This window comes from Nomascus leucogenys, chromosome 12, assembly GCF_006542625.1.
Source record: "Nomascus leucogenys isolate Asia chromosome 12, Asia_NLE_v1, whole genome shotgun sequence".
In the NCBI taxonomy this organism is placed as follows: domain Eukaryota; kingdom Metazoa; phylum Chordata; class Mammalia; order Primates; family Hylobatidae; genus Nomascus; species Nomascus leucogenys.
This window is the reverse complement of record NC_044392.1, coordinates 1,459,999-1,480,112: the sequence shown is the minus strand read 5'-3', so window position 1 is coordinate 1,480,112 and position 20,114 is coordinate 1,459,999. Positions and strand designations below refer to the sequence as shown.

At 53.7% G+C, this 20,114-nt stretch overlaps 2 protein-coding genes and 2 pseudogenes across 5 annotated transcripts in view; 1 reads left to right on the top strand and 3 right to left on the bottom strand.

The window, feature by feature from the left end:
- Positions 1 to 1,093, bottom strand: part of LCK (LCK proto-oncogene, Src family tyrosine kinase) — a 33,496-nt gene extending 32,403 nt beyond the window's left edge. For 2 of the 3 annotated variants that reach the window (XM_030823313.1, XM_030823315.1), the window contains exon 1: positions 993 to 1,093. The gene's annotated coding sequence lies outside the window, so the exon portion shown is untranslated. The remainder of the gene's footprint in view (positions 1 to 992) is intronic. The other variant, XM_030823312.1, reaches the window with a different exon arrangement.
- A 2,231-nt stretch (positions 1,094 to 3,324) lies between these two features.
- On the bottom strand, positions 3,325 to 5,332 carry FAM167B (family with sequence similarity 167 member B). Its single transcript, XM_003276362.3, has 2 exons — positions 4,821 to 5,332; positions 3,325 to 3,818 (listed from the first exon to the last, which is right to left on the bottom strand). The coding sequence occupies exons 1-2, from the start codon at positions 5,079 to 5,081 to the stop codon at positions 3,582 to 3,584; spliced, it is 498 nt and encodes a 165-aa protein (XP_003276410.1). The 5' UTR covers positions 5,082 to 5,332; the 3' UTR covers positions 3,325 to 3,581.
- A 1,813-nt stretch (positions 5,333 to 7,145) lies between these two features.
- On the bottom strand, positions 7,146 to 7,453 carry LOC115837533 (annotated as a pseudogene). Its single transcript, XR_004032547.1, has one exon. The product of XR_004032547.1 is annotated as a 40S ribosomal protein S29 pseudogene (transcript).
- Positions 7,454 to 10,188: 2,735 nt separating this feature from the next.
- LOC100584554 lies at positions 10,189 to 20,071 on the top strand (annotated as a pseudogene).
- Positions 20,072 to 20,114: the final 43 nt, after the last annotated feature.

Genomic DNA, 20,114 nt, shown 5'->3' with positions numbered 1-20,114 from the left:
GGTAGCAAGTATACGCCTCCCCAGTCTCTCTCCACCTCCCTGGGGTTGGAAGCAGGAATCAGCAAAACCAACTGGCCCTACACAGGCAGGGCTGAAGCGGGAGGGAGCCAGGGGCGAGGGGAGGACATCCTGCCGTGACGCTTGGCAGGGGCAGGAACGGTGACTTCCCAGATGGGAGTTCAGCGCTTCCTCACCCAGGACCAACTGCACCCCTGTCTGGGATAAAAATAGTACTTCCTCTTCCTTTCTCCCATCATTCTCTTTCACTTCCAACTTCCCAGACTCAGATCAGATATGTCCATCCACCCTGGAGCTCCATCCCGGATGATGGACACCCCCACACATATCAGTCCACACCCATCAGGAGATTCTTCCCTCGATCGCTGAGGCTAAAATCACTCCTCGCATGTCCATCTGGATGCCCTGGGTGATCGCTCTCTCTCTCTTTCTCTCTCTCTTTCTCAGGAGATTCTTGTCACTGGGGTCTGCCCCAGAAACCAGAAGGATTCCTGGGTCCTCTGAGTCCAGCCTGTCCATCACCCTGCTCCAGGCGGGGTGGTCACAGCCTCGGCCATCACTCTCTCCGGAGGCCCAGCCCTGCCACTGCCTTGCTGAGAAACCGTGGGCAGTGAGTGCCTTGTTCTCTCTGGGCCTCAGGAGCCTCATCCTCATGGCATGAGGGACTGGACTTGGTGGTTTCTGGAAGTCTTTTTAACACCTGACTGTCCATGTGCCTGGTGTCCAGGAAACACGCTCCCAGTGAGGTGGGGCCGCTGGTGGACAGCACGACAGAGGCAAGCGCCACCAGCTTTGCAGGAAAGAGGTGATCCAGCTACACTGCCTGCCTCCCACCTGACCTTGAGCGACGATCTTCTCTCCCCAGCCACAAAGGGCTGCTGCATCCCTAGGGAACCTGGGCCCGCACAGCCGCAGCCGTCTGCTATCAGGCCTCTCACCCGGGCGCCCGCGCCCCCAGTACCAGCGCTCCTTACCTGCCCAGCCCGGGAGCCCTCTGGCCCCATTCACATGGTCCTCCTGGCCTAACCTGGCTGCCTGGACAGTCTCAGCTCCCTTCGCCGTCGTAGCCACCACCTGTCTCCCCGCGCCCACGTCCCACTCTGACTTCCTGCCTCCTCCGGAGGGCTCCGCAGCCAACCGGGCCCCAGCAGCCCAACCACAACCCTCTAGCACCCCAAGCTTCCTGCCACCATAGACCCCCGCCTCTCAGCCCCTGGGGGTCCCCTACATCTCCAGGCCAGGTCCTACTTCCCCTACTGTCCCAGGGTGACACTGGGAGGTTTAAAGTTGAGGGGAGGAAGTCTGATAGACCCTCCCTTCTGCCCTCCAGGGTGCGTCTGGGCAAGAGATTCAAGGGCAGCCTTTGGGCCCAGTGAGCAGGGGGGGCAAGCGGACACACACTCAGCTTATGGTGAGAGGCAAACAGCACTGCAGCACCACCGTTGCAGCTGAGAGACCCTTTTGTTTCTGTCTGACAGCAAAGGTAGCATCGTTCAGAGTCAGAGGAGAGGACAATATCCCTGTTAAATAGCTGGTGAGCAGTCCATGCATGTTACAGTCAGGTCAGGCCGAGAGAACAATTCCCATGTCATCTCAGGGCATGGAACAGTAGCCTTATTATAGTCAAGGGTAGGTGAATGGTAGGCTACCATCCCTCTTACAGACAGAATGCTGGAAAACAGCCTGTTTCAGGAGGCAGACAGGACAACCTCATGTCTTCAAGAGGGCAGAGTAACGGCCCCTGCTGTAGTCAGAGGCCAGGACAACACCCACTCATCATGGCTGGAGAGTGGGGCAACACTTCGAATGCAGGTAGAGGCAAGGCCACAGCCCCTGGCAGAGGTGGAGGGCTTGGCACTATCTCCTGCAACAGGTGGAAGACAGAGCAAACAGGGCCACTCAGGCCCCCAGGTGCAGGCCACAGACTGTCAGGACTTTCTGTTATAAGCAGGAGGCAAGAAGGTTGTCACGAGCAGCAGGCAGGCAAAGAATTTCCATTTCCCCTGGGGCCAGGCTGAGGGGGCGCCCATCATTAGCTGAGGGCCGGGTCACCAGTGATATGAGGAACTCCAGGTGGCCTCATCAGGTCCAAGAACCCGGCCTTGACCCCACCAGGAGGAAAGTGCCCATGAGTCACTGCCTGAATGAGCTGGTAGGGGGAGGGGAACCCACAGAGCATTGTTGGGGCTTGTGAGGTGGAAGCGATGCTGCATGCACCTCAGCTGCTGAGAGAAGGGGGGGCAGGAAATGGGTGGGGGGAAGAGGAAGCCTGAGTTGGAAAGTCAGACAAAGAGGGTAACACAGAAACAAAGGCTGAGAAAGACAAAGTGAAAAACCTTCACAGTGACACAGAGCCTAGAGTTGGAGCTCCAGGCCTGGTGCAGGGCCCAGACTCCCCTGCAGTGTAAGCCTGAACACTTCACAGTCTATCTCCCGGTCTCAGCACAGAGTAGAAAGACTGCCACGCTGGGAGTGAGTAATAGTTCGTATTCACTGAGTGCTCACTGTGCACTATTTCCCTGAAGGCACATCTGCTGCCTGTGGAGTGAGAATCAGCATCTCCACCGTGGAGGTGAGGAAACAGACTCAGGGGTCAAGGGAGCTCCTCAGGGTTGAATAGAAATAAACGGTGGCTCAGGCCTGTAATCCTAGCACTTTGGGAGCCGCAGGCAGGTGGATCACTTGAGGTCAGGAGTTCGAGACCAGCCTGGCCAACATGCTGAAACCCTGTCTCTATTAAAAATACAAAAATTAGCTGGGCATGGTGGCGGTTTGCCTATGATCCCAGCTACTCGGGAGGCTGAGGCAGGAGAATCGCTTGAAATCAGAAGGCAGAGGCTGCAGTGAGCCAAGATCGCGCCACTGCACTCCAGCCTGGGCGAAAGAGTGAAATTCCATCTCAAAAAAAGAAAAAAAAAGAAAAGAAAAGAAAGGAAATTAGCCAGGCGGAGTGGCGGCCGCCTGTAACCCCAGCTACTTGGGAGGCTGAGGCAGGAGAATCGCTTGATCCCAGGAGGTAGAGGTTGCAGTGAGCTGAGATTGTGTTACTGCACTCCAGCCTGGGTGACAGAGTGAGACTCTGTCTCAAAAAAAAAAAAAAAAAAAAAAAAAGCAGAAGAAATAACAACAAAAAGAAACAAACCGGGTAGCTGGCTTTGAACCCGTGTCTCCCAGATTCTGCATTCTTCAGGAGCCCAGTTTACCTGTCACCTCCCATAGGCCTGCAGTGAACTAGGATGGTCCCAGTGACAGGCGACATTCAGATAGCGGCCTTGGGCCTGAATAAACGACTGCAAGAGACCTTGATGGGAACCAGAGAGGGCGTTTATTGAGGAGTTTGAGAGCGTGAGCTCCTCCTCCTCCCCCTCCCAGATGGGGCAGCAGAGGAAACAGGATGCTGGGGTTTTGCACTCTTGGAATTCAGCTCTCAGAAACCTGAATGTTCCTCCTCCCCCGCCAGGAGCTGGTGCCTCTGGGGCACCCCTCCCTTTCCTCTTCCCAGGCAGGCAGGGGAAGCGGCATTGGGAGAGGGGGGCGGGGAGTCAGGGGGGCACAGGTGTTCCTCAGCAGAGGGTGAAGCGCCGGGCGCTGATGTTCATGCGCGTGAGGCCCAGGTGCCGCAGCAGCGGGGCCAGGGCCAGGCCGGCCCCGGGCTCCAGCTCCAGCTCCAGCTCCAGCTCGGCCTCATCCAGCAGCTCCTGGTGCAGGTGACAGGCTTGGTCCATCTTCAGTCGGTGCAGCTGGGCCCGCAGCCGCAGCAGCTGCCCTGCCAGCTGCCGGTCCTGCGCCTGCATCTCCCGCTGCGGCCGAGAGGGGGCGTGAGCCTGCCGGACAGGCCCTCGGCCGCGCGCCGTTTCTCCCTTCCTGGCAAGGCTGGGCCTTTGCACCGGCTGTGTCCTCCCCAGCCCCCTCTCGCCCCAGCTTGATCTCTCCCTATCTCCCAATCTGGCTTCACCTGGTGGTTCTCAAACCCAGCTAAGGAGTCATTATTAAGCAAATCCAACTGCCTGGGCCCCATCCCAGATCAACTAAGCGGAATCTCTGCGTTGGAGCCTGCGTATCTTTGTATTTGCACATGTTGAGTTGGGAGCCACCTACTGAGCCTTCACCTCTTCAGAATCTGCCTGCAGCGTGGCCAGTGCCTCCTTTTGTACTTCGCTGTATCTTTGGGCCATAGAAAGTCCCAGAGTAGGGGAGGCTGTGTATTTCCCTATTTTTTTTTTTTTTTTTTTTTTTTTTTTTTTTTTGAGACGGAGTCTCGCTCTGTCACCCAGGCTGGAGTGCAGTGGCGCAATCTCAGCTCACTGCAAGCTCTGCCTCCCGGGTTCACGCCATTCTCCTGCCTCAGCCTCTCCGAGTAGCTGGGACTACAGGCGCCCGCCACCACGCCCGGCTAATTTTTTTGTATTTTTAGTAGAGATGGGGTTTCACCGTGGTCTCGATCTCCTGACCTCGTGATCCGCCCGCCTCGGCCTCCCAAAGTGCTGGGATTACAAGCGTGAGCCACCGCGCCCGGCTATTTCCCTATTTATAATAGTGCCCCACACTCCCCAACGCCAGTGCTCTGCCCCCTAAGCAACAGGAGCACAAGGTCAGTAGATTGGATGGAATCCTTCTTCAGCAAGGCTCCCTGAATACAACACTGGACAAGTCCATTCCCGGCTCCTCAGCCCAGGACACCGGAGTGGGCAGTTGCTGGAGGCAGGGTCCATTCTCATCCCTTCCCCATGCCTGTAGTCTTGGACCCTAAGGAGGACCAGCCTGAAGGCCCTGTGCAAAGCTGCCCACCCCACCAGACTCACCAGCTCCCGTCGGAGCCACTCAAGGGCGGAGTCCATTGAGTTGAAACCACAGATGTCCCCAGGTCTCCCTGGTCCAGGTTTGGCTTGGGCCCTGCGCCAGGCCTGGCTCTGGACCTGAGCTGTCCACTCCAGATATGAGGGCCGCCGGGTCTGCAGCTGCAGCTTGGCTGTCAGTGCCTTCACAGAGTCCAGGCTCTCCCCCTCCTCATCCTCCTCGTCCTCTTCACCCACCGCCTGGAATTTCAGTAGCCCCAGGGACATGGCAGGTTTGAGGTGAGTGACAGGGCAGGGCTGCAGCTCTGGGATTAGGGAAAGGCTGGCAATATTGCCCAGGGAGAGGTGGCAGAAGTTGAGGGTGAGAAGAGCGTGCCAGGGAGTGTGTGGTGGTCAATGTTCAAGGTGGGTTAGGGGGGTGAGTGTGCCAGGGTGAGTGAGCAGATGGGTGTGTGAGGCCAAGTATGCAAGGGCTGGAATTTTCCTGGACTGCTAACTTGGGAGCCACGTGATGCCCATCTGGGTGGAACCATGCTCCTCTGGCCCTTTGGATGAATTTTATTGTCTTTGCCCAGAAGGAGACACCCAGTTCCCAGAAAGGAAGTTGCTCCAGGATGAGAAAAGCATCATTCATACCAGAGTCTTGGCCCTCCTCCCAAGACTCACGTTAAGGGAGCTGAGATCCGGGAGGAGGCTGCCTAGCCACCCCTTGTCCTTACTCGTGACACCAGCCCTTCAGGAAAGGACTAGCCTCCAGGGCCATGGCCTAGGAGTCAGGAGACCTGAGTTCTAGTGCTGGGTCTGCAAAACCTTGGGCAAGTTACTGACCTTCTCAGAGCTCTGTTGGGACAGATGAAGGATTTCAGGCTAATACTCTAAGGAGCCCTCAAGGGCTGCCTGCAGGAGAAGGGCAGAGCTGTGGATGGGCTCCTTGCCCTCCCTCTCCCTGCCCCTCCCAGGGCTTCAACCAGAGCAGTTCCCTTTTTTAAACTTTGTTTTGAAACATAACATACACACAGAAGGACAGGTGCGGTGGCTCACACCTGTAATCCCTGCACTTTGGGAAGCTGAGGTGGGCAGATCACGAGGTCAGGAGATTGAGACCATCCTGGCTAACACGGTGAAACCCCATCTCTACTAAAAATACAAAAAATTAGCCAGGCGTGGTAGCACGCATCTGTAGTCCCAGCTACTTGAGAGGCTGAGGCAAGAGAATCGCTTGAACCCGGGAGGCAGAGGTTGCAGTGAGCCGAGACTGAGCCATTGCATTCCAGCCTGGGTGACAGAGCGAGACTCTGTCGAAAGAAAGAAAGAAGGAAAGAAAGAGAGAGAGAGAGAGAAAGGAGGGAGGGAGGAAGGAAGGAAGGAGAGAAAGGAAGGAAGGAGGAAGGAAGGAAGGAAGGGAGGAAGGAAGGGGAAAGAAGCATAACATACACACAGAAAAACTGTACATATCATAAATGCATGGAGACACGGTGGCTCACGCCTGTAATCCCAACATTTTGGGAGGGCGAGGCGGGCAGATCATCTGAGGTCAGGAGTTTAAGACCAGCCTGGCCAACATGGTGAAACCCTATCTCTACTAAAAATACAAAATGAGCTGGGCGTGGTGGTGCATGCCTGTAATCCCAGCTACCCAGAAGGATGAGGCAGGAGAATCACTGGAGCCCAGACGCAGAGGTTGCGGTGAGCCAAGATCACATCATTGCACCCTAGCCTGGGCAAAAAGAGCGAAACTCCATCTCAAAAAATAAGTAAATAAATAAATAAATAAATGTATGGCTCGATGAATTCTCCCAAACTGAACATCTCCATGTAACCAGCACCCAGATCAAGCAACAGAGTATCACCAGCACCCAGGAACGGCTGTTAGCCTCCCGCGTGCTCCTGGCCTGTCACTAATCTCCTAAGGGTGACACCACCCTCGTTCTAGCAGCATAGTTTTCTCTGCTTGTATACCTTCTAGTGGTTCACAAACTTTAGCATGCATCACAATCACCTAGAAAGCGTGCTAAGATTGCTAGGCCCCACTACCCAGAGTGTCAGATTCAGTATGTATGGGGTGGGGGCCTGGTAATCTGCATTTCTACCAAATTCCCAACCCAGCTGCTGCTGCTGGTCTGGAGTTTTACAATTTGTACTTTTTTTTTTCTTTTTTTTTTTTTTTTTTTTGAGACGGGGTCTTGCTTTGTTGCCAGGCTGGAGTGCAGTGGTGGGATTACAGCTCACTGCAACCTTGAACTCTTGGACTCAGGTGATTCTCTTGCTTGACCTCCTCAGTAGCTGGGACTTACAGGGCCAAGACCCCACACGCAGCTAATTTGTTTTTTGTTTTTTTTTTAAATGTTTATTTTATGTACAAAGAACTATCATGCTTTTTCATTGAGTAGATGCCTTGGATAATCCTTTGAAGGAAGATCGTTTAGTCCAACTTAATGAAACCGATATCCTTCGCGTACTGACGGAAACACTGGCGGCACATATTGAGGCCATATTTCCGGATCAGACCGTGCCGGTTTGAACAGACGCGACAAGAGCGAGAACCCTGGCCGAATTTACGCGGGTGGCTCCAGTACAGCTGCTGATGACCCATCTTGCTCTCAGCAGTGCAACGAGGTAAAAGCATTTGTTCTTTTTTAATTTTTGATAGAGATGAGGTCTTCCTCCGTTGCTCATAATGGTTTCGAACTCGGCCAGAAGCAGTGGCTCATGCCTGTAATCCCAGCACTTTGGGAGGCCGACAGGGGTGGATCATGAGGTCAGGAGATCGAGACCATCCTGGCTAACATGGTGAAACCCCGTCTCTACTAAAAAAATACAAAAAAAAATTAGCCAGGCATGGTGGCAGGCACCTGTAGTCCCAGCTACTTGGGAGGCTGAGGCAGGAGAATGGCGTGAACCCGGGAGGCGGAGCTTGCAGTGAGCCGAGATCCTGCCACTGCACTCCAGCCTGGGCAACAGAGTGAGACTCCATCTCAAAAAAAAATAGCAGGATTGAAAGTCAGAGGATGAGAAAGAAAAAAAAATTAGGGCATGGTGGCACATGCCTGTGCCCAACTACCTGGGAGACTGAGATGGAAGGATTGCTTGAGCCCAGAAGGGCAAAGCTGCTGCAGTGAGCCCTGATCACATCACTACACTCCAGGCCTGGGTGACAGAGGCCGACCTGTCTCAAAAAAAAAAAAAAAAAAAAAGGCTTCTCTGCCTATGAAGTACCATTGTTTTATTCCTTTATTCTTTTTTTTTTTTTTTTTTGAGAGAAGTCTCACTCTTATCCCCCAGGTTTGAGTGCAATGGCTTAATCTCAGCTCATTGCAACCCCTGCCTCCCGGGTTCAAAAGATTCTCCTGCCTCTGCCTCCCAAGTAGCTGAGATTAAGTCGCCTGCCACCACTAATTTTTGTATATTTTGGTAGAGACGGGGTTTCACCATGTTGGCCAGGCTGGTTTCGAACTCCAGACCTCAAGTGATCCGCCCACCTCAGCCTCCCAAAGTGCAGGGATTACAGGCGTGAGCCACTGCACCCAACCCTATTCCTTTATTCTCAATTAAAAAGAAAGAAAGAAAGAAAATAAATAGATAAATAAAATAAGCTGGGCATGGCGGCTCATGCCTGTAATCCCAGCACTTTGGGAGGCCACGAGGCAGGAGCATTGCTTGAGGCTTGGAGTTGAAGACCAGCCTGGGTAAAACAGGGAGACCCCAATCTCCACAAAAATATTTACAAAAGAAAAAGAAGGTGGATGGATGAATAGATGGGTCCTGTGGTGAATTGGCTCAGCTCTCTTCCTGCAATTTTACCAGCTTAATTGTGTCTCTTGCCAGACTGAAAACCCTGTGAACAGAACCTTCCCCAGTCATCCCGGGGCCCCAGCACCAAACACAGGGCCCAGCTAGCTCACTGTACTGGCAACACACACTTGCTGAAACGATGGCGTGATAGCAGATGGGGCTCTTGAGGTCTGGACTCCGCCAAAAGTGGGCTGCACAGAGGGCGCCCTGGCAGGACTGCGAGGTGGGGGAGGGGCGCCAGCTACACAGCTGCAGCATTTAAGGTGGACCAAAGGGTTTCCCCAACCCAAGTTTCTTTTTTTTTTTTTTTTTTTTTTTTTTTTTGAGACAGAGTCTTGCTCTGTCACCCAGGCTGGAGTGCAGTGGTGCGATCTCGGCTCACTGCAAGCTCCGCCTCCCGGGTTCACGCCATTCTCCGGCCTCAGCCTCTAGGAGTAGCTGGACTACAGGCGCCCGCCACCATGCCCGGCTAATTTTTTGTATTTTTAGTAGAGACGGGGTTTCACCGTGGTCTCGATCTTCTGACCTCGTGATCCGCCCACCTCGGCCTCCCAAAGTGCTGGGATTACAAGCGTGAGCCACCGTGGCCCGGCCTCCAAGTTTCTTATGTATGGGAGGAAGTAGGCAGTTTCCAGTTTCACATCCACTTTCCGGCCCTTCCACCAGGGTACGGTGGAAGAAATAGTTATCCTTCCTTCCTTCCTTCCTTCCTTCCTTCCTTCCTTCCTCCTTCCTTCCTTCCCTCCCTCCCTCCCTCCCTCCTTCCTTCCTTCCTTCCTCTTTTTTGACGGAGTTTTGCTCTTGTTGCCCAGGCTGGAGTGCAATGGCGCTATCTCGTCTCACTGCAACCTCGGTCTCCTGGGTTCAAGCGATTCTCCTGCCTCAGCCTCCCGAGTAGCTGGGATTACAGGTGCGCGCCACCATGCCCAGTTATTTTTGTATTTTTAGTAGAGATGGGGTTTCATTATGTTGGCCACGACGGTCTCGATCTCCTGACCTCGTGGCTGGCCCACCTCACCTCCCAAAGTGCTGGGATTACAGGTGTGAGCCAACATGCCTGGCCAATTTTTTGTATTTTTAGTAGAAACAGGGTTTCACCATGTTAGCCAGGGTGGTCTCGAACTCCTGACCTCAGGTGATCCGCCCCGCCTCGCTCTCCCAAAGTGTTGGGATTACAGGCGTGAGCCACTGCGCCCGGCTTTTCTTTCTTTTTAAAGTTAGCAGTAGTGCTAGCACCTCAGGGCTTGAAAAAACAAAAATACAAAAACATTGAGTGTCTCCTGCAACCCAGGCACGGGGTTAAGGACTTTAGGCAAGATTATTCTCCCCATTTCACAGACTATGACATGGAGATTTGCTTATAACAGTCTCTTGCCGGGGACCTCGCTAAGAGATATTGGCAATATGAGGGGAAATTCCTGTGAAACTATGATCCTTTCCTTTGAGGGGCCTCCTTAACAGCTGTCCAGACGGCGTTGCCAGCTGCCCAGGCAGTTCGTATCCCTTTCGGAGCTCCAGCCTGCCCCTCCTGACGCTCTCAGAGTCTGGCCTTCTGCTGGGCCCCGGGTCTCTTACAGGCAGAATGGAGTTCTCCGAGCTGATCCATACCGGCTGAGCCCAAGCTGAGCTTCTACGGGGTCCCCCCCCCCGCCCTCGCTTCGCGGCACGCTGTGCGTCACTGTCCACCACCTGCTGCTGTCGCCAGGACCCGCGTCCTCTCCGGACCTGTGGCTGCTGCTGTTTCGTAGCGTCGACTCCTTCGAGAAGCAGCGAGATGTGGCTGGGTGAGGGGGTCCCCGGAGTTGGGGAGCGCGCGACTTGGCGGAGTAGGGGGCACGGCCAGCGCAGTCGGAGCTGGCGCCCTCCCCTCTCCTGGAAAAGGATAACGAGTCCCAGAGAGGGGCAACAAGTTTCCCGGATTGGGCGTTACTCAGGAGGACACCATCCCTCCTTAGCGAGGGACACCAAGCCTGGGCCCGTCCCTCCCCAGGGTTGCGAGTGACTCGGGCACCCACCATCGCCCCGCGCCGTAAGGACCTGCGCGTGCTGCAGCTGCAAATAGAGGGCGCGGAAGCGACGCTGGGCATCGCCCGCTCCATCGAGGTGCGCCGAGGGCGCGCCCGAGCCCTTTAAGCTTTCCCTGTCTCGCGTAGAGGGGAATAAAAAGGTGCTTCTGTTCAAAGAGGGTCCGCAGCCGCAGCTAAATGGCCGGGGGATGCAGGGTGGTCCGGGGTACTTGGAGAGGCCGAAGCTGAAGCTACAGGGCTGAGGGGCTGGAAGGGGCGCGGGCGAGACAATTCCGACCCTCCCCAGAGCTCCGGACGCTGTCCTCCCTGGAATCGGTCATCACCTCCTTCCCTTTATTTTACCGTCCCAAGGACTTGAGATTGGGCGACTCCTGGCACTTCCTCCCGCCCGAACGCTGCTACAAGAGAGTAGCTCGCGAAGTGGGCGCGGTCTTGGGGGCCCCGGGAGGTGGAAGCGCAGGGCCAGGAAGAGGCGCGGGGACAGGGCACTCACTCCCTGGGTGCCCTAGACCTGGCCTCTCTCCTCCCTGCGCCGCAGACCAACGCGTGGCATCTGAGCGAGGTGAACCAGGACTTCAGCTTGTGCTCCAGATACCCCCGTGCGGTGATCGTGCCACACGTGGTGGACGAGGATGCCCCGGCCCGCAGCACCCGCTTCCCGGTGCTCAGCTACCGCCCGGCTCCCAGCGGCACCGGGAGCGCGCCCTCCCCACGCTCCGCCCCCAGGCGGCTGCGTCCTTTCTGGGCCTTTTCTTTTTGGCCCGGCCAATTTCCGGCCTAGCCGCTGCCCCAGCTCCTGCCCCATCCTGGTCCCGCCCCTCTCCCGCCTTTCCGCGGGGGAGGGTAGCACCTTTCTCCGGCCCCGCCCCTGACGGTTCTGGGCCGCGCAGAACCTTCTTTGTCAAGCCAGGACCCGCCCACGGTCTGTCTGTTCATAGGGTCCCGAACCACTTTGGCCACAACACCCGCAGACTGGTCCGAAGCCTCGTGAGTTCGCCCTGGTCGCTGCACTCCAGCCTGTCGGTGTGCAGACCTGGCCTAGAGGCCCCCTAAGGCTGGGGGGTCACTTCCAGAACTGAGTCCGGCCCGCAGGTTCTGCTACGCTCCAGCCAGCCCCTGACTGGTCCCCAGAAGCGGCGCTGCGAGAAGGACCGGGAGCTGCTGCGAACTGTGCTGGCGGGGGCTCGTCCTTGGGCGCGGGGCTTCATCATGGACGCGCTCCTGTCCCAGGCCGCGAAACAGGCCCGCGTGACTGGCGGAGGCACGGAGGCCAAGGCCGCTTACCCTGGCTGGAAACGGTTGCACTGGTCCCTGGAGAGGTAAGGGGCCTCCCACCCTCTCCCAGGCCCTCTCCTGCAGGGCTCTGGGAATGTACATGTGTGTGAATATGTGTTGGGGTGGGGGGGTCCTCCAGGAACCTTGAAGACCCAAGACTTTCCTGGTGTCATCACTGCACATGGGCAACCCCACTTGCACACCACCACTGGGAGAGCTCCTTACTCTCTAGGCACCCCAACTTTGCCTGGGAAGAAAAAGCACCTCTTTACATTAAACTGCAATTTGTCTTCCCGGAACAACCTCCCTGCACACGTGCACCGCCTCCCTGAGGGCTGCGCCTGCACAGATGTGATCGGTTCCCTCTGCCTCCAGGTGATGGCAATGTCGAGAGGTCCTGAGGGGGTTTTGTGTTTTGAGGCGAGTAGACCGCTTCCCCATCCGAAATACAAGGCTCTGTTTATTCCTTTATTTACCCAGCACTGAGCACAGGGGCTGCCACCGTGGCCAGCTCAGACATGGCAGAGACCAGCAGAGAATGGGCAATGGGGCTCCCCTGAGATGAGCAGCAGCGCAGAGGAGGTGCCCCTCTCTTCCTACGCCGACTTCAGGTAATCAGAGGTTTCCCTGAGAATAGGATGCTTTAACTGAGACCCAAAAATGGACGAGGGGTGAGCCAGAAGAAGAAAGAAAGATGCTGCATGTGGAGGGAATTGCAGGTGTCCAGGTGCAGAGACAGCCTGGTCATTTGTCCTGTTTGGGGAACTGCCAAGTACAGTAGTCCCTCCTGATCCTCGGGAAGTATGTTCCAAGATCCCCAGTGAATGCCTGAAGCCTCAGATAGTACCAAACCCTACAGACACTATGTTTTTCCGTACCTGTGATAAAGTTTAATTTATTATTTTTATTTATTTTATTTTATTTTTTTGAGACAGAGTCTCGCTCTGTCACCCAAGCTGGAGTGCAGTGGCGCTATCTTGGCTCACTGCAACCTCCTCCTCCCAGGTTCAAGTGATTCTCATGCCTCAGCCTCCCAAATAGCCGGGATTACAGGCACCTGCCACCATGCCTAGCTATTTTTTTTTTTTTGTATTTTATCTTATCTTATTTTATCATAATAATTATTTTTTAAGATGGAGTCTCGCTTTGTTACCCAGGCTGGAGTGCAGTAGTGTGATCTTGGCTCTCTGCAACCTCCAATTCCTGGGTTCAAGTGACTCTCCCATATCTCAGCCTCCCAAGTAGCTGGGACTACATGCACGTGCCACCACGCCCGGCTGATTTTCTTTTTTGTATTTTATTTTATTTTATTTTATTATTTTTTGAGACAGTCTCACTCTGTCGCCCAGGCTGGAGTGCAATGGTGCGATCTCAGCTCCCTGCAACCTCTGCCTCCCAGATTCAAGCAATTCTCATACCTCAGCCTTCCAAGTAGCTGGGACTACAGGAGCCTGCCACCATGCCTGGCTAATTTTTTTTTTGTATTTTATTTTATTATTATTATTTTTGAGATGGAATCTCTCTCTGTTGCCCAGGCTGGAGTGCAGTGGTGTGATCTTGGCTCACTGCAACCTCCATTTCCCAGGTTCAAGTGATTCTCCCACCTCAGCCTCCTGAGTAGCTGGGACTACAGGCGCGTGCCACCAGGCCCGGCTAATTTTTGTATTTTTAGTAGAGATGGTGTTTCGCCATGTTGGCCAGGATGGTCTGGAACTCCTGACCTCAAGTGGTCCGCCCATCTCAGCCTCCCAAAGTGTTGGGATTACAGGCGTGAGCCACCACGCCCGGCCTTTTTTTTTTTGTATTTCAGCAGAGATGGGGTTTCATCATGTTGCTCAGGGTGGTCTTGAACTCCTGAGCTCAGGCAATCCACCTGCTTCAGCCTCCCAAAGTACTAGGATTACAGGCGTGAGCCACTGCATCCAGCCAAGTTTAATTTATATAGTAAGCACAACAATAACTAATAATAAAGTACAACAAGTACAACCATATGCTATAATAAAAGTTGTACAGGTCAGGTGCTGAGGTAAAAGATAGGTATTTTTGGAGATTTAGAAGATTGTGGCTGGGCACGGTGGCTGGGCATGGTGACTTATGCCTGTAATCCCAGCACTTTGGTGGATCGCTTGAGCCCAAGAGTTTGAGACCAGCCTGGGCAACATAGGGAGACCCTGTCTCTGTACAAAATACAAAAATTGGCTGGGTGTGGTGGCTCATGCCTGTAATCCCAGCATTTTGGGATCACCTGAGGTCAGGAGTTCGAGACCAGCCTGACCAACATGGAGAAACCCCATCTCTACTAAAAATACAAAATTAACCGGGCATGGTGGCACATGCCTTTAATCCCAGCTACTCGGGAGACTGAGGCAGAAGAATCGCTTGAACCCAAAAGGCAGAGGTTGCACTGAGCTGAGATCGCACCATTGCACTCCAGCCTAGGCAACAAGAATGAAACTCCATCTCAAAAAAAAAAAAAAAAGCTATGTGTGGTGGTGCACACCTGTAGTCCCAGCTTCTCAAGAGGCTGAGGTGGATGGCTTGAGCCTGGGAGGCAGAGGTTGCAGTGAGCTGTAATTGTGCCACTGCACTCCAGCCTGGGTGAGAGCAAGGTCCTGTCCCAAAATTAGCCAGGCATGGTGGTGTGCTCCTGTAGGCCCAGCTACTCAAGAGGCTGAGATGGGAGATCACTGGAGCCCCGGGAGGTGGAAGCTGCAGTGAACTGTGATCACACCACTGCACTCGAGGCTGGCTGACAGAATGAGACCCTGTCTCAAAAAAAAAACAAAAAAAAACGGCCGGGCGCGGTGGATCATGTCTGTAATCCTGGCACTTTGGGAGACCAAGGCGGGCGGATCACCTGAGGTCAGGAGTTCGAGACCAGCCTGGCTAACATGGTGAAACCCCGCTTCTACTAAAAATACAAAAAATTAGCCAGGTGTGGTGGTGCGGGCCTGTAATCCCAGCTATTCAGGAGGCTGGGGCAGGGGAATCGCTTGAAACTGGGAGGTGGAGGTTGCAGTGAGCTGAGATCACGCCATTACACTCCAGCTTGGACAACAAGAGCGAAACTCCAAAAAAAAAAAAAAAAGGTTGTATGAGGCCGGGCATGGTGGCTCATGCCTGTAATCCCAGCACTTTGGGAGGCTGAGGTAGGTGGGTCACAAGGTCAGGAGATCGAGACCATCCTGGCTAACACAGTGAAATCCCGTCTCTACTAAAAATACAAAAAAAAATTAGCCAGGCTTGGTGACGGGCACCTGTAGTCCCAGCTACTCAGGAAGCTGAGGCAGGAGAATCGCTTGAACCCAGGAGGCGGAGGTTGCAGTGAGCTGAGATCGCACCACTGCACTCCAGCCTGGGTGACAAAGTGAGACTCAATCTAAAAAAAAAAAAAAAAAAAAAGGTTGTATGAATGTGATCTCTTTCTCAAAATGTCTTATTGTACTATACTCACCCTTCTTGTGATGATGTGAGATGCTTAAATGCCCATGTGATGAGATGTGGTGAATGACACAGGCCTTGTAATGCAGCCTTAGGCTCCTACTGACCTTGAACACAAGCCCACTGCAGTACTGCCACGGTCACTCCGATAACCAAGACAGCTACTAAGTGACAGATGGGCAGAGAGCGTGTGCAGCGTAGATATGCTGGACGAAGGGATGACTCCCGTCCAGCGAGACAGAGCAGGGTGACTCAAGATTTCATCACAACATTCAGAAGGGCTTACAATTTAAAACTTATGAATTGTTTATTTCTGGAATTTTCCATTTAATATTTTCAGGCCACCGTTGACCACGGGTAACTGAAACCTCAGAAAGTGAAACCATGGATGGGGTCGACTGATGTCCTTTGGTGTGGTGGGAATGTCGAGTATGAAATGGGAGGACATGTGAGGCTACAGATAAGCTTAGACTTTATCCTCAAGGCAGTGGGCGGCCACCGACGGCTTTTAAACAGAGCTGAGAAGTCGCTGTTAGATTTTCTGGCAGGAGGTCACCGGTAACCTTGAACAGAGCAGTTTCTGGGAGGAAGGAGCAGATGCAGAATTCCAGGAGAACTGTGTTTTTCTTGTCAGACTGGGGGTCCCCAGGGAGTGCTGTGTTGCTCCCATCAGACTGGTGTACATCAAGGGTGTTGTGATACTTCCATCAAAGCGATGGTTTCCCAGGACGTTCTGTGTTTCCCCAGAGGGCTATGTGACCCCTCCCCAGGTGCTTTCTCAAAGGGTCTTGAGTCTCTCCCATCAGATTGAGAAATCCTCAAAGCTAAGAAACCATTTTAGGCCGGGCGCAGTGGCTCATGCCTGTAATCCCAGCATTTTGGGAGGCCGAGGTGGGCGGATCACGAGGTCAGGAGTTCGAGACCATTCTGGCCAACATGGTGAAACCTAACAATGCAAAAACTAGCTGGGCGTGGTGGTGGTCGCCCGTAGTCCCAGCTACTCTGGAGGCTGAGGCAGAAGAATCACTTAAACCCGGGAGGTGGAGGTTGCAGTGAGCTGAGATCGCACCACTGCACTCCAGCCTGGAGACAGAGCAAGATTCCGTCTCAAAAAAAAAAAAAAATGAAAAAAAGAAACCATTTCATGGACAGAATGATACCCTGTCTCAAAGATTAGGAACTCCTCTGTGGGTTGTGTGTGCCGTGAGACTGGACTCCCTAAAGGGTTCTGTGTCCCTTTTATCAGATAGGCTGTTGACAGGATTCTGTGTCTCCCTCATTGGTCTTGAGCACTTGCTCCCTGGCTGTACTTGGCAAGGGCTTGGGCTGGGAAAGATGACCAGGGCGGCCCCTGCAGGAGAGCTTCATGCGCCTGGTGGAGGCCTGTGGGGACGCGGAGCAGAGCATGGACAACTGGCTGAGTCGGCTGGATGGCTGCTGCTGGTTGTAACGTGTAAAGGAGGCACTGAGCACCGCCTGCCTGGCAGTCCAGGGCATGGAGAGGTAAGGCCCCCTTGACACAGAGAATAGGGTGGGATGGGCAGGGCTCTCAACCCCTGGACGCAAAACTGATTCAGTAAGCAAATATAGCCTAGAACTGGGTCCATTCTGTTCCTGGCCTGGTACATGGGGCTGAAGGCACAGACAGCACCCTGCTTGTGACTTCACTGGCCCAACTCATCCTGGACCCCTTGAGCAGGACCATGGCTGGATTCCAGGAACTGCTGGAGTGGGAGTGGATCCAGGAAAGTAAGCGACCACCCAAGCCCAGCCTTACCCTCCATCCAGAAACTTGCTTCCTCGTGTCCATTGCTCTGCCTCCTCCCCAGGCCGGCCGCCCCTTCCAGCTGTGCTGTGCCCATTCAGCCTTCTCCCATGCCCACCCCAAGCACGAGGCACCCACCTTTCTCCTCTTCCTGGACTGCATGTGGCAGCTGGGCCGCCAGTTCCCACTGTCATTGGAGTTTGGGGAAGGGCTACTGTTGGCGCTGTTTGGGCACCCCATGCCTCCCCTTTTGGCACCTTCCTCTGCAACAGCGAAAAGGAGAGGTGAGCTGAGGGGATGTTGAGGTAGGTTAGGGGCAGGCACAAGAAAGGGTTGGATACCTGTGCCATCAGCACCTTACTTCCTTTTTTTTTTTTTTTTTTTTTTTTGAGACGACGTCTCACTCTGTCACCTAGTCTGGAGTGCAGTGGTGCAATCTGGGCTCACTGCAACCTTTGCCTCCCTGGTTCAAGCTATTCTCCAGCCTCAGCCTCCCGAGTAGCTGGGATTACAGGCACGCGCCACCACATCCAGCTAATCTTTATACTTTTAGTAGAGATGGAGTTTCACCATATTGGCCAGTCTGATCTCAAACTCCTGACCTCAGGTGGTCCGCCCACCTCGGCCTCCCAAAGTGCTGGGATTACAAGCGTGAGCCACCGCGCCCGGCCAGCACCTTACTTCCTTAGGAGCTATCTTTCCCGAATTCAAGTGGGTTTGTCTTTTCGGAAAACTGAGTGTTGTCCTTGCCCCATCTCCAAATCTCATACTTCTTCCTAACTTCTGCAAACCCAGAGATAAATAGGTCCAAGGCCAATCCTTTAGACAGACATACTCTGTCCATAGCCAATTGCAAGTGAATCCCTACCTTGAAAACAAGGATTAAAGGGGAAATTTGCTGCAAAAATAATTTCTAGGACTCTCTACCACTTTGCAAGGTCGATTGTTTCAAAGCAATAGAACAGATGTTGAAAGCAGAGTGGAATTATTTGGGCTCAAATTCCAGTTTCGCCATTCACCTGCTGGGTGTTCATAGCAAACCTGAGTCTCAATCTCGTCGGTAGCATGAAGGGGATAAGAGTAGTTATAATCGGCCGGGAGCGGTGGCTCACACCTGTAATCCCAGCACTTTGGGAGCTGAGGCAGGCAGATCACCTGTGGTCAGGAGTTAGAGACCAGCCTGGCCAACATGGTAAAACCCCATCTCTACTAAAAATACAAAAAATTAGGCCTGGCACGGTGGCTCACACATGTAATCCCAGCACTTTGGGAGGCTGAGGTGGGTGGATCATGAGGTCAGGAGATCGAGACCACCCTGGCTAACATGGTGAAATCCCCTGTCTACTAAAAATACAAAAAATTAGCCGGGCATGTTGGCTCCCACCTGTAGTCCCAGCTACTCAGGAGGCTGAGGCAGGAGAATCACTTGAACCTGGGAGTCCGAGGTTGCGGTGAGCCAAGATCCCGCCCCTGTACTCCAGCCTAGGCATCAGAGCAAGACTCCATCTCAAAAAAAAAAAAAAAAAAAATATTAGCCAGGCGTGATGGCACATGCCTGTAATCCAGCTACTCAGGAAGCTGAGGCATGAGAATTGCTTGCACCTGGGAAGCAGAGGTTGCAGTGAGCCGAGATCATGCCACTGCATTCCAGCCTAGGCAACAGGGTGGGACTCCATTAAATAAATAAATACATAAATAAAGTGGTACTTTTATTATTATTTGGTTGGCTTGTTGCACATGCTGCCTATCAGCCCCAGATGCCAGCTGTCTTATGAGACTGAGAGATGTGGGGAGGGAGGGTTCACCTTTCCAGGGTGAAGATCAGATTGAGTTATCTCGTGTTGCTCAGTCTTCCTCCATACCCCATCCTGCTTCACTAACCCCACTAGTGCTGGATCATCTCTGTTTACCTCCCTCTCCCCCATCCTTCATCTTTAGTCTTTCTCCTAAAATTGTCCGAGTTTGGTCCTCCCCCCCCGTCTTCATCCACACTAGTCTCTTCCATCTGGACTCTCCCGCAGCCGCCTCACTGTTCTCTGCATCTTCGTTGTTATCAGTTTTCTCTCAAAAGCTCCTGGGTCCAGACCTATCAATATTCACAGTGGGCCCTTTCCTGCCTTCTTTCGTTGGCTCATGCCGTTCTCCCCAAGTGTTGGCTGTTGCTTTGCACAGTGGGTATGCTGGGTCTGTTGAGACTCAGCTCAAACATCACATTCTTAATTAGCCTTCTGTGACACTGAGGCGAAACTAAATTGGTTTCTCCCTTTAAATAGAACTCCTTAAGAAGTAGGACTTTGTCTTGTTCCTCTTTTATTCCAGTGCCCAGTACAAGATCTGACTGGCAATAATGTTTGCAAGAAAAAGGAGGAGAGGTTATCCCGGCTCCGAAGTGGCTGTCACCCTACTAACCAGGGCTGCCCGCCCAGACTCCCAGAGGGCATACCTGGGGCTGGAAACTCACTCCCTGCTTTTCTGCTGTGTGAAGTGAAGTGAGGACTCGGACGCACTCCCTGTGGTCTGCGCTCAACCAGCCAAAAGAACAACAAAGACTCCGGAACCCACTCTACATCCTCAATCGCTTGGCCATCTGTGGAGCCCCAGAGCCTGCGGCTGTGGTGAGTCCCACACCTTCTCCCCGGGGATTACCCCTCTGCTCAGCGTCCTGACCCGTCTTCCTCCTCCTCAGGCCTGTTTCTGCGCTGGACCTGCTCACCTGAGCCTGCAGAAGCCGCATGGGGGAAGAGTGTGGCAAATAGTGACAGGAAGGGAGAAGACAGAAGTCTCTCAGCCAACTGCTTCAGCCGAGCCCCTACTCTGAGCACTGGCTCCTTGGACAGCAGCTAAGATGTTCCTGAAACCTCTGAAGGCCCCTTAGGACCTTTACACCGTGGATGAGGGTGCCTGCAACCCAGGTTAGCCAGAAGTACCGAGGGGCTTAAGTTTGAAGTGTCCAGAGTATAGGGAGGTCTAAATCATAAAAGTCTCCATGACCAGCATCAG

Bases quoted from the DNA above. Each gene is read 5' to 3' on its own strand.
- FAM167B (XM_003276362.3), bottom strand. From the start codon at position 5,081: ATGTCCCTGGGGCTACTGAAATTCCAGGCGGTGGGTGAAGAGGACGAG. The intron at 3,819-4,820 runs GTGAGTCTGGTG...TCTCGGCCGCAG, and splicing joins AGTGGCTCCGACGGGAGCTG to CGGGAGATGCAGGCGCAGGA.